Source organism: Lissotriton helveticus, chromosome 7, assembly GCF_964261635.1.
Source record: "Lissotriton helveticus chromosome 7, aLisHel1.1, whole genome shotgun sequence".
Lineage (NCBI taxonomy): Eukaryota > Metazoa > Chordata > Amphibia > Caudata > Salamandridae > Lissotriton > Lissotriton helveticus.
Genome location: NC_136068.1, coordinates 43,903,854 through 43,921,440, shown reverse-complemented (window position 1 = coordinate 43,921,440; position 17,587 = coordinate 43,903,854). Strand labels below are relative to the sequence as shown.

Genomic DNA, 17,587 nt, shown 5'->3' with positions numbered 1-17,587 from the left:
GCATGCGTCCTATCTTAGACCTCATGAACGTCGGCCGCTTCCTCCGGAAGGAGAAGTTCAAGATGTTAACCTTGGCTCAGATCTTGTCTGCCCTTGACCCTGGAGACTGGATGGTAGCGTTGGACTTTCAGGACGCTTACGTTCGAGGCATGTGAGCTGCTGAATTCATATCTATAGCATAGATCGCCGTCTAGTGTTGGGTCCGGATGATTGCACATTGTTGTCCTGGCAGAGTCTTCGAAGTATCACGAGATAGGTGGCTCCTCCCCTGGACTACAGTGCGCATGGGCATCGACTCCATCCCCAGATTGTTTTTTTCCGCCATTGGGTTCGGATGCATATTTGATCTCTCAAGTTCGGAATCGATATAAACTTTCTTTAGGCCCGAAGGCCTTTCCTATTTCGTCGGTATTGTTTGCGTTCGGTGCCCAGCTCTGTTCCGGCTCTGTTCCCGAGTCGGACATCCAGAGGAGTTGCGTGGCTCTTCGGCGCTCGAGGCCCAGTCAACGCAACCAGACTTATTAGACGACACACCATGGAACGGAGCCCGTTCAAGAGGTGCCGCGTGTGCAACTCCAAGTATCCCCACATCGACGTCCACCCGGTGTGCAACAAGTGCCTGTCGCCGGATCACGACGAAGCCAACTGTATGGCTTGTTCCCGTTTTCGATCCAAGAAGACGATTCGACTTCGGGGCGTGGCGCGCCAGGAGGCCCAGCAAGACGGCCCCATACCCGGTGAACATTTTCGAGGGGGAAGAAGCGATCGAGCAGGAGGATCGAGAGCCGATTTCCACTCCAGCGGCAGAGATCGACTCCGACTACGACGCAGACGTCGAAATGCTCGATACAGAAGACGTCGTCGACGAGTTAGGAGACGACAATGAGGCCTATGGGGCCACGGAAGATAGCTCGGGTGAAGAGCTATGCCCCTTCAAACTCTTACTAAGGCTCAGGTCGAGGGATCGCCACATGGCCTTACCCAAGATCTTACACCTGTATCCACGGTCTCGCCTCCGGGCCCGGCTACGGACACTTCTGCGGAGCCGCCATTGCTCAAATCGAAACCGAAAGTGAAAGCTTCGGTCTCGACTAAAACGAAAGTGACGGAAACGCCGTCGAAAGAGAAGACGCCTGTCGCTTTGGTCGCCTCCTCGTCTTCAGACATGTCGGGGCAGACGAAGCCGAAGAAGGTGGTCGATCCGGTGAAGTCGCTCAAGGCCATCGAGCCGAAGTCGCTCAAGGGCGTTGAGCCGAAGTCGCTCAAGGGCGTCGAGCCGAAGGCTGGGACACCGAAGCAAATTGTCAAGGCCGCCGACCCGAAACCGTCGGCGCCGAAGGCCGTTGACACGGACAGGGGTGTCGGATTTCCGAAAGCTGTCGTTCCTGCACGTCGGCCAGACAAGGCCAAAGGCTCGGTTCCACTCGAGTCAGCACATGCTGGTGGAACGAGAACACCTGTCGGGTCGACGAAACCGTCCGCATCCTTCACGAAGCAGGTGTCGGACTCGTTGCAACGCATCAAGGACAAGGCTTCCGCGGTCGATCCGAAGGATACTTCCACCCCGAAGCCCGCTGCAAAACCGCCAAAGTCGCCGGTGCCGATCCAGTTCACGCTGCCGCCGAAAGTGGCGCCGAAGGCGTTCGCGCCCCGGACGGTCGTCGAGACGTTGTCAACGGTGCCCTCGGGGACGAAGCCGACCCCTGCAGTTGTAAGCACTAAATATCGGCAACCCCTCCTGGAGGAGCAGTTGGAACACTTTATCGACGCCGACACCTGAAAACTTTCCTTCCACAAGAGAAAGATTACGCCGGCACAGCCTATGGAGTCATACACAATTCCTTTAAAGAGGAAAAAGCCTTCTGCGGATTCACCAGTTCTGGTGGAACCTATCACTCCATGGCCTCAGGACATTACTACACCCTCACCCACTTACTCAGATGTAGAGGCTAGGGAGGGGGACGATGATGAGTATAACTTCCCTGCCAACACTGATCCGGAGGATCACCATGACTCTCGGGCAGATGCTGGGGACCCAGGGGATCCGCAAACTGCCCCGGACACTCAAATTTATACTGTCAAAACATCTCCTACTGAGGATTCTGCGGCATTTAATGCTCTAATTGAGAGGGCAGCTAAAAATCACGACGTCCAGCTGCATGCTGACCCGATTGAAGTGGACTTTCTCTTTGATACATTTTCCACCTCTGAAAAGACTGTCAAAACTCTACCAATGTTGATGGGTGTTTTGAAACATGCTGCAGACATTTTTAAAGAGCCCACACGTGCCAGGGTTATAAACCCCAGGATTGAGAAAAAGTATAAGCCGGCTCCTGGTGACCCTACCTACATCAAGGGCCAGTTACCGTTGGACTCTTTAGTTGTTTCAAATGCCCGGAAGAGGGCAAATTCACAAACTACTGGTGATGCTCCTCCCCCTGACAAGGAGTCTAAAGAGCTAGAAGCATCAGGGAAGAGGGTGGCGGCTCAAGCGGCCAATATCTGGCGCATTTCAAACAGGCGCTATTGGTCCGATATGACAGGGCACACTATGATACACTTGAGACCCTGTTACAACACTTACCAGATGAGTATAAGGAGGCAGCGGAGATGCTCATTCAAGAAGGGAAGCTCATCTCCAATGCTTCTATTAAGTGTGCACTGGACGCAGCAGACACCGCGGCCAGGGCTATTAACACAAGTGTGATGTTGGGGCGTCAGGCCTGGCTCAGAATCTCCGGGTTCAAACCGGAAATACAAACCACCATCCTCAATCAGCCTGTAAACCCTGATCACTTATTTGGACCTGAGGTGGATACCACCCTGGAAAAAATAAAGAAGGACACCGAGACTGCAAAGTCCATGGGGGCTCTCCAGTCCCAACAATTCAGGGGTAGTACTTTTCGTCGCTCAAGCAATAGAGGTGTTTCCAGAGGCCAGATGTCCCAGCAAACACAGAACACTAAAGGTGGGGCGCAAACCTCTTACAACAAGCAGAGTAGAGGCGGCTATCGTGGCAACAGTACCAAGGGCAGAGGTCGTGGAAACAACAACTCCCGTTCCTCCGCCACCAACAAACAGTGACGCCTTGTCACTGCCCCCCGACCATACATCGCCTGTCGGGGGGAGACTCAAGCAGTTCCTGCCAGTCTGGAAATTCATCACCACAGACAGGTGGGTCAGAAAACGTATCCAGTACGGTTATTGCCTGGAGTTAATGTCCATCCACCCAACATCCCACCAAGGCACCGTCCTATGTCAACAGAGCATTTGCACTTATTGCAGCAAGAGGTGCTCGTCATGCTGCAAAAAGGGGCAATCGAGCTCGTGCCGGTGAACGACAGAGGCACAGGAGTCTACTCCCTGTACTTCTTAATCTCGAAAAAGGACGGGTCCCTCAGACCCATACTGGACCTCAGGCCCCTAAACCAGTACATTCTCTCAGAACACTTTCACATGCTCACGCTGCAGCAGGTTCTTCCGTTGCTCAATCAAGGGGATTTCCTCGCAACGTTAGATCTCAAAGACGCGTATTTTCACATTCCACTACATCCATCACACAGAAAATACCTCAGATTCACCATTCAGAATCAGCATTACCAATTCAAGGTCCTCCCTTTTGGAGTGACCACAGCGCCCAGGGTGTTCACAAAATGCCTGGCGACGGTGGCTGCGCACCTCAGGAGACAAAATGTACACGTCTACCCTTATCTGGACGACTGGCTTGTTCAAGCAAAGTCGGCCAAGCTGTGCGCTGCCAACATGTCCCACACCATTCACCTTCTTCACGATCTGGGATTCTCACTGAATTATCCAAAGTCGCACCTTCAGCCAGCCCACGTGCGGCAGTATCTGGGCGTGACGATAGATACTCTGGCTGCCACAGCTCAGCCAAATTCTGTGAGGATCAACAGCATTCAGTCGCTGATCCAGAAATTCAGACCGCAGCACTCGCTCCCGGCACGAGTGTTCATGCAGTTGATAGGCATGATGGCCTCCTGCATCTTCATAGTCCCGCATGCCAGACTACATATGCGTCCGCTTCAGGAGTGCTTGGCACGTCGGTGGAATCAGGCTCACGGACAGTTAAACGACCTAGTGTTGGTGACCGGTCGGGCATACAGCTCTCTGCATTGGTGGAATCTACACAACCTTTGCTAGGGCCGACCGTTCCAGGAGCCTGTTCCACAGATCATCCTGACGACTGACGCTTCTCTCCAGGGTTGGGGAGCTCATGTACTCCACTACACAGTGCAGGGATTATGGACAACGCAACAAAAGAAGATGTACATCAACGTCCTAGAACTGATGGCAATCTTCATGGCAATAAAGGCATTCAAAGTACATCTCTGCAACAAGGTCGTGTTGATCCGGACGGACAACATGACGGCAATGTACTACATTCAAAAGCAGGGAGGAACACACTCTCCACAGTTGTCTCATCTGGCTCAGAGCATGTGGAAGTGGGCCATTCAGAGGAACATCTTCCTCATGGCGGAACACCTCCCAGGCAAGGACAATCAGATGGCGGATCTGCTCAGCAGGTACAGCCACCAAATGCACGAGTGGGAGGTACATCCATCAGTACTCCGCCCGTACTTCCAGCAATGGGGTCATCCAGAGATAGGGAAAACGCAAAATGCCAAAGCTTTGCCGCCAGGTTCCCGCACCCACAGTCGCAGGGCAATGCGATATGGATGAACTGGTCCGGCAAATTTGCGTACGCTTTTCCCCCAGCACCTCTAATACCGCTGGTGGCGCGAAAACTAAAGCAACACTCAATGACGCTCATCCTGGTTGCTCCAACGTGGGCACGCCAACCATGGTACACCACGTTTCTAGAACTCTCCGTGGTACCGCATCAAAGGCTGCACCTTACACCCAGACTTTTGACGCAGAGCCATGGCAACATTCAGCAAGATCACCAAGAGCCCACTCCTCCCGCAAGTTAGGGGCCTCCATGGCTTTCCTTGGTAATATCACTTTGGAAGACATTTGTAGAGCAGCCACATGGTCTACCCCACACACATTTACTAAACATTACTGCGTAGATGTGCACTCCAAGCAGCAGGCAGCTGTAGGGCAGGCTGTTCTAAAAACACTCTTTCAAACGTCTGCAGCTGGCACAGGCGGCCGCCCATGATGGAGGGACTGCTATGTATTCTATGCTATAGATATGAATTCAGCAGCCCACATGCCTCGAACTGAATATGCTACTTACCAGTATGCATCTGTTCTTGGCATGTAGGGCTGCTGACATTCATATCGCCCACCCTCCTCCCCGGCGCCTGTAGCGGCTGCACAATTTTTACACTTACTCTTAGCATGGCCATCGCTCACACTATTACACTCCATCTTCGCCACAATGGCTAAAAACAATCTGGGGATGGAGTCGATGCCCATGCGCACTGTAGTCCAGGGGAGGAGCCACCTATCTTGTGATACTTCGAAGACTCTTCCAGGACAACAATGTGCAATCATCCGGATCCAACACTAGGCGGCGATCTATGCTATAGATATGAATGTCAGCAGCCCTACATGCCAAGAACAGATGCATACTGATAAGTAGCATATTCATTTCACATCCCTGTCCTACCTGCCCACCGGCATTACCTTTACTCATGGTAGGCCATGAGCATTATCAGTTTACCATGCTTGTCTTTGGCCTTACCAGCACCCCTCGGGTGTTCACGAAAAAGATGGCGGTAGTCGCAGCTCATCTGTGCAGATCAGGGATTCCAGTCTTCCCCTATGTTGATTACTTGCTGTTAAAGGCTGGCTCGCCCCTGGCTGTCTTCTCCCAACTCCAGACTACGGCGGAGCTCCTGCAATCGTTGGGGTTTACTATCAACGTGCCGAAGTCACACCTGATTCCCTCTCAGAAGCTCCTTTTCATCACAACGGTTCTGGACACAGCGCAGTTTTGGGTCTATCTTCCCGAGCAGCGAGTCCCGTATATCGGGCTAGGATACTGATGTTTTACCCTCTAGCCCAGATTTCGGTGAGAAAGACGCTGAGGCTGCTGGGCCTTATGGCCTCCTACATCCTGCTGGTGGATCATGCCAGATGGCACATGCAGGCTCAGCAGTGGGACCCAAAGTTCCAGTGGGCGCAGCATCAGGAGAATCTTTCCGATGTCTTCCAGATCTCAGATGGGACTACACATCAGTTGCAGTGGTGACTCACAAACCAGGATTGGGTCAACCGCAGACCAATCTCCCCTCCCATGCTAGAGTTCTCAGTGGTGACAGATGCTTCACTCCTGGGATGGGGCAGCCACATGGGAGAGGCGGAGATCTGGGGTCTCTGTTCTCCAGCGTAGTCCGGGCGTCTCTGTTCTCCGGCGGATTCCGGGCTCCACATCAACCTTATGGAGCTTTGGACAATCCATCTTGCACCGAAGGCATTCCTTCCTTCTATCAGAGGAAGAGTAGTGCAGGTGTTCACTGTCAACACTACCGCCATGTGGTACTTTAACAAACCGGGCGGGTTGGGTTCATGGACACTATGTCAAGAGGCTCTTCACCTTAAGACATGGCTGGAACATCAGGGCATGTCCCTGGTGGTTCAACACCTGGCAGGTTCCCTGAAAGCCATGGCAGACAAACTCAGCTGCCTGTGCATGATGGATCACGAATGGCGTCCTCACTTGGAGGTGGTGCATGGTCTCTTTCAGCAGTGGGGAGAGCCTTGGTTAGATCTGTTCGCCACCGAAGAGAACGCACAATGTCAGCAGTTCTGCGTGTTAGAGTTTCCAAGGCGGCACTCGCTCAGCGATGCTTTTCATCGCAAGTGGTGTTGCGGCCTACTCTACGCCTTTCCACCTGTTCTACTTCTACCCAGAATGCTGACGGGGATCGAGCGCAACCGGGCCCAAGTAATTCTTGTGGCTCCGGACTGGGCATGAAGAGTCTGGTACCTCAAGCTCTTGAGCATGGCCATAGATCCTCCAATCAGACTGCCTCTTCGGGAGGATCTTCTGTCGCAGCAGCAGGGGACGGCACTTCACCCGAACCTGTCCAGCCTCCACCTCTTTGTGTGGAGATTGAGAGGTGACCGTTGACAGCTTTTGACATTCCTCCCGAAGTCTGTAATGTGATCTTGGCAGCAAGGCGTCCCTCCACTAAAATGGTATATGCCTGTAGACAGAACAAATTTGTGGCATGGTGCACAGCAAAGGCTGTGGATCCCCTTTCTGCCCCTCTTTCCGAGGTTCTCCTCTTCATTTTTTTTGGCCAAGCAGGGCTCTGCTCTGGGCACTCTTAAGGATTATTTTTTGGCCATTGCGGCCTTTCTTCGCCTTCCTGATCAACCTTCTTTTTTCAAGTCCCCTATTGTAAATAGATTCCCGAAGGGCATTACTCATCTCTTTCCTCCTCCTTTCGTAATGCACCAGTGAGACTTTAATATTATCCTTACTTATCTTATGTGTGCTCCCTTTGAACCACACCATAATTGTCCTATTCGTCTTCTTACTTTGAAAACTGCTTTCCTGCTATCCATCACCTCTGCTCGCAGGGTGAGTGAGCTTCAAGCTCTTTCTTCTAAGCCCCTCTTTCTTTCTGTCCGGACAAAGTGGTCTTTCGTACTAGGCCTTCTTTTCTGCCCAAAGTGGTTACCTCTTTACACATAGGCCAGACCATCACATTGCCCACCTTCTTTCTGCCTCCGCACCCTTGCAAGGAGGAGGAGAGACTCCACCGTCTGGACCCAAAACGTGCTCTGTCTTTTTACCTTGACCTCACTAAAGACTTCTCAATCATACTTCGTGGGTGCCAAGAAAGGTCGGGCAGTGCACAAACGTACTCTCTCTCTCGATGGGTTGTTGTGGGAGCGCCTGCCGGATAAACAGATGCGGAGGCTGTATATACTACTTAATGGTGAAGGTTTATTTAAAGGTGTTCAAAGTCTTGGGGTGAGATGGTATAACAAGGTCCTCCTTTCGTAAAGTCTCCTTCTTCCAGGGTACAAGGGCCGATATCCTCAGTCTCGCCTTCTCCGTTCTGGGTTCAGTGGTCTTCCCTGGAAGCTCATACATGGAGAGAGAAAGGAGTGATCAGTCAATGATGGGTCATAGGACTTGAAAGTTGTGTACCCATCACCACTCCCGACCAGTGTAAAAAAAAAAAAAGAAGTAAATGTGGGTTGTTCTTTTAGTGAAGAATAGCCAGTTATCCAAGATATATACAAAGAAATTTAAGGAAATATCACTCCCCTGAAGTGCCTCTTCTCAGGGCTGTCCGCTCCAGAGTTTTCACTTCTTTTAAATCCCTGACTCAGCACTTCTCCTTTCAAACTATTAGTAAGTTGCAGGGGGGGGGGGGTTTAGAGAAAGGAGTACAAGGTTTTGGAGCCCAGGGTGTTCAGGAAGAGAATGCGGGAGAATACTGCCAGTCTACTATTCCGTTGCTCCTCCAGATGTGCCAGGTTCCCGCCCGTCACCCGCAGTCCCTTCCCTCCTCTCACCCTTCCTGTGGACACTCACCGGCTCTGCTGCAACTCTCTTGAGTTGCGGCCGCTCTCCAGCATCCTCCGGTGGGCACCACCACTCCTCGCTCCACCTCTCGTCTTCCTCTTCAGCTTCGGCCCGTCCTCTTCTTCGACACTGCCTCCTGAGTCTTCCACCCGATGTCCCTCACTCATATTGTCTCCGTCTCCTTGATTCGCTCTCTCTTCCTCGTTGGACCAGTCCTTTTTCTCTCCCTCCCAGTTGATGCTTCCGGGGTCAGCACCTCCTACTTCCACCACATCACTCCGTTGTCTTCTCTCCTGTGTGGACATATGATAGGTGGGTGGGGTTATCCTCTCGGCGGCCATACTGTTGGTGTTGTGCATCAGGGTCCCAGTCTCCTGTGAAGAGTCGTCTTTAGCACAATGGTCCGGATGATTGGGTAAGTTTCGGGGTCCCGATGGGCCGACCATACAGTTGTCTTATGTATTAAGATCTGTTATTCTTTGGCGAAAAAAGATCCTCCAGTAGGATGCGCGCCCACTCTACCAGGGTGATGGCAGCCACTACTGCTTTGGGACGTGGAGTTCCATTGGTTGACATCTGCCAGGCAGCCATGTGGGCATCCTTGCACACATTCAGAAAACATTACTGCTTTTTCTGCCGTTCTGTTCTCCAGGACTTCCTGTTGTGAACTTAGTTTGCAGACCCACCACCGGGGTTATCATTGCTGGGGTATCTAAGGTAAGGAATCTTCGGTAACGATGTATCTGGAAGAGACATTAGTATTTATAGATTCCTTACCTTAGAATTACCCCCAGGCATCAGACTGGATCCGGAGAAATCTTTTCATAGCAGTACCCCTACGCGTCTCTAGGTGGCGTCGGTCGACTCCGCATTCGTCGTCAGTCGTGGTTGCCAGGATGACGTCGGGGTGTCTACTTAGATGCTGCCCCTGTGCACTGATGAAAGTTCTGACAAGACTTTATACTCCAGAAGCGCAGAGCCATGCAAGACACTGACCACTGGTGCACATAACTAGGGCCCTGTAAGGGAGTCCCTATCCCTAGAAGTCAGTTTGCAGAACGGGGAGGATATGTGGGGTGGTAAGGAATCTATACCTACTAATGTCTCTTACAGATACATCATGTTCGAGGCATGTGGGCTGCTAAATTCATATCTTAGCATTAGATCGCCGCCTAGTGTTGGGCTCGGATGATTGCACATTGTTGTCCTGGAAGAGTCTTCGAAGTATCCTGAGATAGGTGGCTCCTCCCCTGGACTACAGTGCGCATGGGCATCGGCTCCATCCCCAGATTGTTTTTTTCCGCCATTGGGTTCGGATGTGGTTTCGACGTCTTACTGTCGGAACCAAGTAAAACTATCTTTTACCGGCCAAAAGGCCTCGATTTTCTTGCGTCGGTATTGTCTGCGCTCGGTCTCGAGTCTTCCGTCTCTTGAAGCCGGAATAAGCGGAGTTTTCTTCGCTTTCTAAACTTTGAGGCCTTCTCATCGCGACACGACAGCAAGCCTTTACGGACATGGAGCGGAGCCCGTTCAAGTACTGCCCGCTCTGTGGGTCTAAGTACCCACACATCGATCTACACCCTGTGTGTAACAAGTGCCTTTCACCGGACCACGACGACGGCAAGTGCAAGGCCTGTGCACAGTTCCGCTCCAAGAAAACTCTCAAGCTTCGGCGCGCGGTGCGCTTGGAAGCTAGGCAAGCGGCCCCGGATCCGGAGAACATCTTCGGCGACCCGGAAGAAGAGGTCCAGGGTCACCTTCTACAAATCTCCCCCTCACGGTCGGAGGTCGAGGCGGATCCGGGAGATGACGACGGAGTCGCGGGTCAGGTCCTCGAATACGTCGAAGAGGTAGGAGACGACGATGAAATTTATGGGGCCGCGGCGGACAGCTCTGCGGACGAGCTCTGCCCCGAAAGTTTCGAGGACGACCGGGACACGGGATCGCCTGTCGGCCTTACCCTGGACCCGTTGCCGCAAGCCACAGCCCCGCCTTCGGGCCCGGCTTCGGACTCACTTGCTGGGCACGACGTTTCGAAACCGAAACTGAAACCGTCGGGGTCGTCAACACCTAAAATGGCCGACCCGAAATCGAAACTGAAACCAAAGGACTCGAGTGTTCCTAAAATGGCTGCCGTGCCTGTGAAGAAGTCGGTGCCCGTCACCCCGTCGGCTCCGTCGACCTCCGGTCCGCAGAAGCCGAGGAAGTCGGTCGATTCCGATGCTCCGAAATCGAAGCCGACGCCCGAGGAAAGGGCCCCCAAGAAAGATGGTCGGCTCGGATCAACGGCTCCGGCGCCGTCCAAGCCCGCCAAGGTCGGCTCCAAAGAGGCTACGCCCAAGAAGTCGGCGCCCCGGCCTCAAGATTCGGAGGACCCGAAGAAGGTTTCCGCGCCCAAACCGCACAAGGCCCGCGAGGACGTCGGATCCGAGGGACCGCTCAAAGCATCCTTGTCGGCGACGAAACCCGCTGGCAGTGTACCGTCCCCCATTGCGGAGTCACTGCAGAGAATCAGGGAGAAGGCCCTTGCTCCATCGGCTCCGATGCCATCACCGCAGCCGCAAAAGGACGCTCCGGCTAAGCCTTCGGGGAAACTCCTTTTTCTCTTGCCACCTAAGGAGGCGCCGAAAGCGTTTTCGACGAAATCGGCTCCGAAGCAGGTTTCCTCACTGCCAGACCCTCTTCCACGTCGTGTACTCGACTCGGTGGACGATTCAGAGCATTTCATCGATGCTGCCACCGGCAAGCTGACCCTCTATAAACGGAAGATCACTTCGGAGCCGGTGGACCCCTACGTCATCCCGTTGAAGAAGAAGAGGGTGCCCCTTGACGCCTTAGGCCTCACGGAGCCGATTCAGCCTCCTCCTAGACGGAGCCCTACTCCCTCCCCAGAACACTCTGTGGGTGAGGAAGATGATGAGGATGAACAGTACAATTTCCCCATCGATGACCCTGATGTACAACCAGATTCATACGACGACTCTGGTGACCAAAACACCCAGGGTGCGGGCCAAGACCCGCAAACCTTTAATGCACGTGCATCCCCGACTGAGGACTCAGCAGGATTTCATGCACTAATTGAACGGGCGGCGGCCAATCATGATGTGGACATGCATGCCGACCCGGTTGAGGAAGACTTCCTTTTTGACACCTTTGCCATATCTGAGAGGACAGTAAAGACACTTCCTATGCTGAAAGGTGTTCTCAAACATGCTGGAGACATTTTTAAGGAGCCTACGAGGGCTAGAGTGGTCAACCCTCGCATTGAAAAGAAGTACAGGCCTGCTCCTGCGGACCCCGTCTACATCCGGGGACAGTTGCCACTGGACTCTCTTGTGGTTGCCAATGCCAGGAAACGTGCCAACTCCCAGACAACGGGTGAAGCTCCTCCCCCGGACAAGGAGTCCAAAGTGCTTGAGGCAGGAGGCAAAAGAGTGGCTGCACAGGCGGCAAACTTTTGGCGCATCGCAAATACACAGGCGCTCCTGGCGCGTTATGATAGGGCGCACTACGACACCCTAGAACAGGTTATACAACACCTGCCCCCACAGTTCCAAGAAGGCACCAAGATGCTTATTGAGGAAGGAAAGCTAATATCAAACGCAGCCATCAAGTGTGCACTTGACGCTGCGGACACAGCTGCTAGGGCTATTAACACTAGCGTTATGCTGAGAAGACAAGCCTGGCTCCGCATCTCAGGGTTCAAGCAGGATATTCAGACGACAATTCTGAATCAGCCAGTCAATCCTGATAGTCTGTTTGGTCCGGATGTTGACGCCACCTTAGAGAAGATAAAGAAGGACACGGAAACTGCTAAATCTATGGGGGCCCTGCAGTCCCAACAGTTTCGTGGCGGCAATTTTCGTCGCTCAGGTGCACGTGGAGTCACCAGAGGACAGATGGGTCAACAATCCCAGTTCTCCAAAGGTGGGGCGCAAGCCTCGTTCACTAAGCAGAACAAGGGAGGTTATAGGAACAACAGCAACAGAGGTCGCGGCAGAGGAAACAACAGCTCCCGCACCTCTACTCCAAGCAAACAGTGACTCTCTGTCACTGCCCCCCGACCACCTAACACCTGTCGGGGGGAGACTGCAGCAGTTCCTGCCCGTCTGGAGAAACATCACCACAGACAGGTGGGTGCGACAATTAGTTCAGTATGGTTATTGCCTAGAGTTGAAATCCACTCCACCCAACATCCCACCAAGGCAAAGGCCTATGTCCGCAGAGCACTTGCACTTATTGCAGCAGGAAGTAGTGGCGATGCTGCAAAAAGGCGCAATCGAGCTCGTGCCGGTGGGGGAGGAAGGCACAGGGGTATATTCCCTGTACTTCCTTATTCCAAAGAAGGACGGTTCTCTCAGGCCCATTCTCGATCTACGTCCCCTCAACCTGTACATACTATCGGAACATTTCCACATGCTTACACTGCAGCAGATTCTTCCCTTGCTAAACCAGGGAGACTTCTTAGCAACCTTAGATCTCAAGGATGCTTATTTCCATATTCCACTACACCCGTCACACCGGAAATATCTCAGGTTCACTATTCAAGGCAGGCACTACCAGTTCAAAGTCCTACCCTTCGGAGTCACAACAGCCCCGAGGGTGTTCACCAAGTGTCTAGCGACAGTGGCGGCGCACCTCAGGAGGCAGAACATCCATGTCTACCCCTACCTAGACGACTGGCTCGTACAAGCCAAGTCGGAGCAACAGTGCGCCGCAGACATGTCGACTACAATTCGCCTGCTTCACGATCTGGGTTTCTCCCTGAACTACCCGAAATCGCATCTTCAGCCGGCACATGTCCGGCAGTTCCTGGGTGCTACGATCAACACCCTGACAGCCATGGCTCAGCCAAACCAAGTCAGAATCGACAGCATTCAGTCGCTGATCCAACGATTCAGACCACGACACTCCCTGCCAGCGAGAGTGTTCATGCAGTTGATAGGCATGATGGCCTCCTGCATCTTCATAGTCCCTCACGCACGGTTGCATATGCGCCCGCTCCAGGAGTGCTTAGCGAATCAGTGGACACAGGCTCGTGGGCAATTAACAGACCTAGTGTTGGTTACCAGTCGGGCATACGACTCTCTGCATTGGTGGACTCCACACAACCTTTGCAAGGGCCGACTGTTCCAAGAGCCTGTGCCGCAGATTATCCTGACAACGGACGCGTCTCTCCAGGGATGGGGAGCTCATGTGCTCACTTACACAGTGCAGGGACTATGGACGACGCAGCAACAGAAGATGCACATCAACTATCTGGAACTGATGGCAATCTTCATGGCGCTCAAGTCCTTCATTGTACATCTGAGCAACAAGGTCGTGCTAGTCCGGACGGACAACATGACCGCGATGTACTACATTCAAAAGCAGGGAGGCACCCACTCGCCACAGCTGTCTCATCTGGCTCAGAGCATGTGGAAGTGGGCCATTCAGAGGAACATCTTCCTCATGGCAGAACACCTCCCGGGCAAGGACAATCAGATGGCGGATCTGCTCAGCAGATACAGCCATCAGATGCACGAGTGGGAGATACACCCTTCTGTTCTCCACCCGTTCTTCCAACAGTGGGGTCATCCGGAGATAGACCTGTTCGCAACAAAGGAGAACGCAAAATGCCGACTCTTTGCCGCCAGGTTCCCTCACCCACAGTCGCAGGGGAATGCGATATGGATGAACTGGTCAGGCAAATTTGCATACGCTTTTCCGCCAGCCCCTCTAATACCGCTGGTCGCAAGAAAGCTAAGGCAGCACTCCATGACACTCGTCCTGGTTGCTCCAACGTGGGCGCGCCAGGCTTGGTACACCACGTTCCTCGAACTCTCGGTGGTGCCGCATCAAAGACTGCGCCTCACACCCAGTCTTTTGACGCAGAACCATGGAGACATTCAGCATCCAGATCCACGACAGCTCAACCTGGCGATCTGGCTCCTGAAGTCCTAGAGTTTGGATACCTTAACCTACCTCCAGAATGCATGAGTATCATCAAGGAGGCGAGGAAACCTACTACTAGAGCATGCTATGCTGCTAAGTGGAAGCGTTTTGTCATCTACTGTACGTCCAATGACATCAACCCGCTAGATGCATCTATTCCCAACATCATCTGTTATCTGTTACATCTCTACAAGTGCAATCTGGCGTACACTTCCATTAGGATACATCTCTCAGCCATAGCGGCTTATCTTCAGAACAGGCAGCACCTCTCTGTCTTCAGGGTGCCCGCCATTAAAGCCTTCCTTGAAGGTCTGAAGAGAGTCATTCCCCCAAGAACTCCACCAGCTCCGGTGTGGAACCTCAACGTCGTTCTCACCAGACTGATGGGGCCACCATTTGAGCCACTGCACTCGTGTGAGCTCCAATTCCTTACGTGGAAAGTGGCCTTTCTGATAGCTATTACGTCTCTGAGGCGTGTCAGTGAGCTGCAAGCGCTCACCATACAAGAGCCGTTCATTCAAATTCACCCAAATAGGGTGGTGCTACGCACTAACCCTAAATTCCTTCCTAAGGTGGTGTCACAGTTTCATCTTAATCAAACTATTGACTTGCCAGCATTCTTTCAAAACCCGCAAACGGTGGCGGAAAGAATGCTCCATACCTTAGATGTACGGAGGGCGTTGATGTACTACATAGACAGAACACAACCCTTTAGAAAGACGAAACAACTCTTTGTTGCCTTCGCACCACAACACAAAGGCAACCCAATTTCCAAAGCTGGGATAGCCAGGTGGATTGTTAAGTGCATCCAGATATGTTATCAAAAAGCCAAGCGCACTTTAACAATACCCCCCAGAGCGCACTCCACACGCAAACTGGGGGCATCCATGGCTTTCCTAGGGAACATTCCTTTAGAGGATATTTGCAGAGCAGCCACGTGGGTCACACCACATACCTTCACAAAACACTACTGTGTTGATGTGCATTCCAAGCAGCAAGCAGCTGTAGGACAGGCTGTTCTAAAGACACTTTTTCAGGTTTCTGCAGCTGGCACGGGCAACCGCCGCTGATGGAGGGACTGCTATGTATTCTATGCTAAGATATGAATTTAGCAGCCCACATGCCTCGAACTGAATATGCTACTTACCAGTATGCATCTGTTCTTGGCATGTAGGGCTGCTAACATTCATATCGCCCGCCCTCCTCCCCGGTGCCTGTCGCAGCTGCAGATATACTATTGTATTTATTCATTAGCATGGACATCCTTTACACTTTCACTCCATCTCCTGCCACAATGGCGAAAAACAATCTGGGGATGGAGCCGATGCCCATGCGCACTGTAGTCCAGGGGAGGAGCCACCTATCTCAGGATACTTCGAAGACTCTTCCAGGACAACAATGTGCAATCATCCGAGCCCAACACTAGGCGGCGATCTAATGCTAAGATATGAATGTTAGCAGCCCTACATGCCAAGAACAGATGCATACTGGTAAGTAGCATATTCATACCCAAGGTAAGTAACTTATTCCTTATAATTGTGAAAAGGGTTCAAATGGTCTTACTATAGAAATACTAAAGGGAAGAAGTGGACAGAAACTCCAATACTGTGAGAATGTTATCTAGGTCTCCCACGTGTGGTTGAAAACTTAGTACAAAGTTTTAAATGTATGTTAAAGCTCGATCTCAGCAATGGTTTGTAGCATGCAGATGAGGGTTGGTCAGAAGATCACGTACATCACTACAGTAATGTTTAATAGCATGCTGGGAAGGGTTCGATGGATAAACCACAGCAATGGCATTTAGCACAGAACAGAGTTTGGCAGATGATCATAGGCCTTCCTGTACATTGCTACAGGGATTGTACATAGAGTGCAAGTGAGAACTGGACTGGTGGTACAGCTCCTTGTGTCCATGGAAGCAGTCGAAATAAAGAACCACTTCTCTAATCCAAGCAAATGCTTGGATAGAGCATATTGAAAGCCAGACTCTATTTTATCTCCCCCCTTATCCCTGCGCACACACTCGCATAAGAATACGTTGTGGCATCGGGATGACATTAACACCCTGAAGTCCCATACAATGTGATTTCGAGAATGTCAGTTAGCTCAAAAATCACTTTATTCACTGAAAATCGTATTTTCTATTACAGTAGAAAGACCGATTGTCTCCGAACGGAAGGGCAGTCACCCTCAGAAGTCGTTTGAGCGTGGAGATAGCAGTGCCAGCCGGCTGAAGATTGGAAGTACCAGCGATGGACCTGAGGCTTCGGGAGGAGGGGTGACTATTTTCACACCTTCGTCTGAGAACTTTGATCGCGATGGAGGTATGAAGGGAGCACTTATCCATGGTGGGTCAGGGGTTTAAAATGTTGTGATGTTGGAAAATGCTATAGCTAGTATATCGTTTGAAAAGGCTCCCTACTACAGTGAGGAGAAGGGGTTAATGGGATGGTAACTGTATAGAAAAGAAAAGAGAGACATTGTGAAGGCAGCAAGGAAAAGCAGGCTGTAGCCTGGTGTGAAAGGAGATGCGAGATGATGAGTGAAAGGGTGAAGTCCAAGGGTACTGGGTGATTTGTCATGAGAAACTGCTTATGAGGAAGAACTACAAATAGGTTATCTAGGATTGATGTCAAGATAGATGGGTGTGATGGTGGTGCAGAAGTGAGAAGGTTGGAGAAGATGAAACCTAGAGGTTAAGAAAGCATCATAGTCCTGATTTCAAAAAAGGGGACAGGGGATGCAAGGTGTTTTCGCCCAATATCCCTTCTGAACTCCTCAGCTAAAGTCCTACTAGAGTCCTCAGTGGAGTCCTACTAGAGAGTTTGGACTCCTGAGTGATAGAGAGTCACATTTTAACAGGCGCCCAATATGGTTATAGAAGGGATGTGGGCGCCATGGAACAACGTCGCAACCGCCATCTTCTTATCAGTACATACACCTTGGCTAAAGTGGGTCACATCTACTTAGGTTTTGCTGATTTGAGCAGCGCATTTGATTTGGTTCACCATGCTAAGTTGTGGCAGTCACTTGTTAAGATGGCTGCCCCGTTGAGATTGTGACTTTCCTGTCACAGTTATGTGCACAGTTAACACCACCAGTACGATAAGAGTCAAGGGCGGGAAGTTAAACCATGTTTTAAAATTACCCTAGGAATTTGTCAAGGCTGTGTTCCTG

General features: G+C 51.8%; 1 protein-coding gene across 6 annotated transcripts in view; it reads left to right on the top strand.

Annotated features, from left to right (window-relative positions):
- The window catches only part of ARHGEF1 (Rho guanine nucleotide exchange factor 1), a 459,136-nt gene that overhangs the window by 284,645 nt on the left and 156,904 nt on the right, over positions 1-17,587 (top strand). For all 6 annotated transcript variants that reach the window (XM_078651355.1, XM_078651350.1, XM_078651354.1 and 3 more), the window contains one exon: positions 16,561-16,734. In XM_078651355.1, coding sequence (XP_078507481.1) covers positions 16,561-16,734 — 174 coding nt within the window. The remainder of the gene's footprint in view (positions 1-16,560; positions 16,735-17,587) is intronic.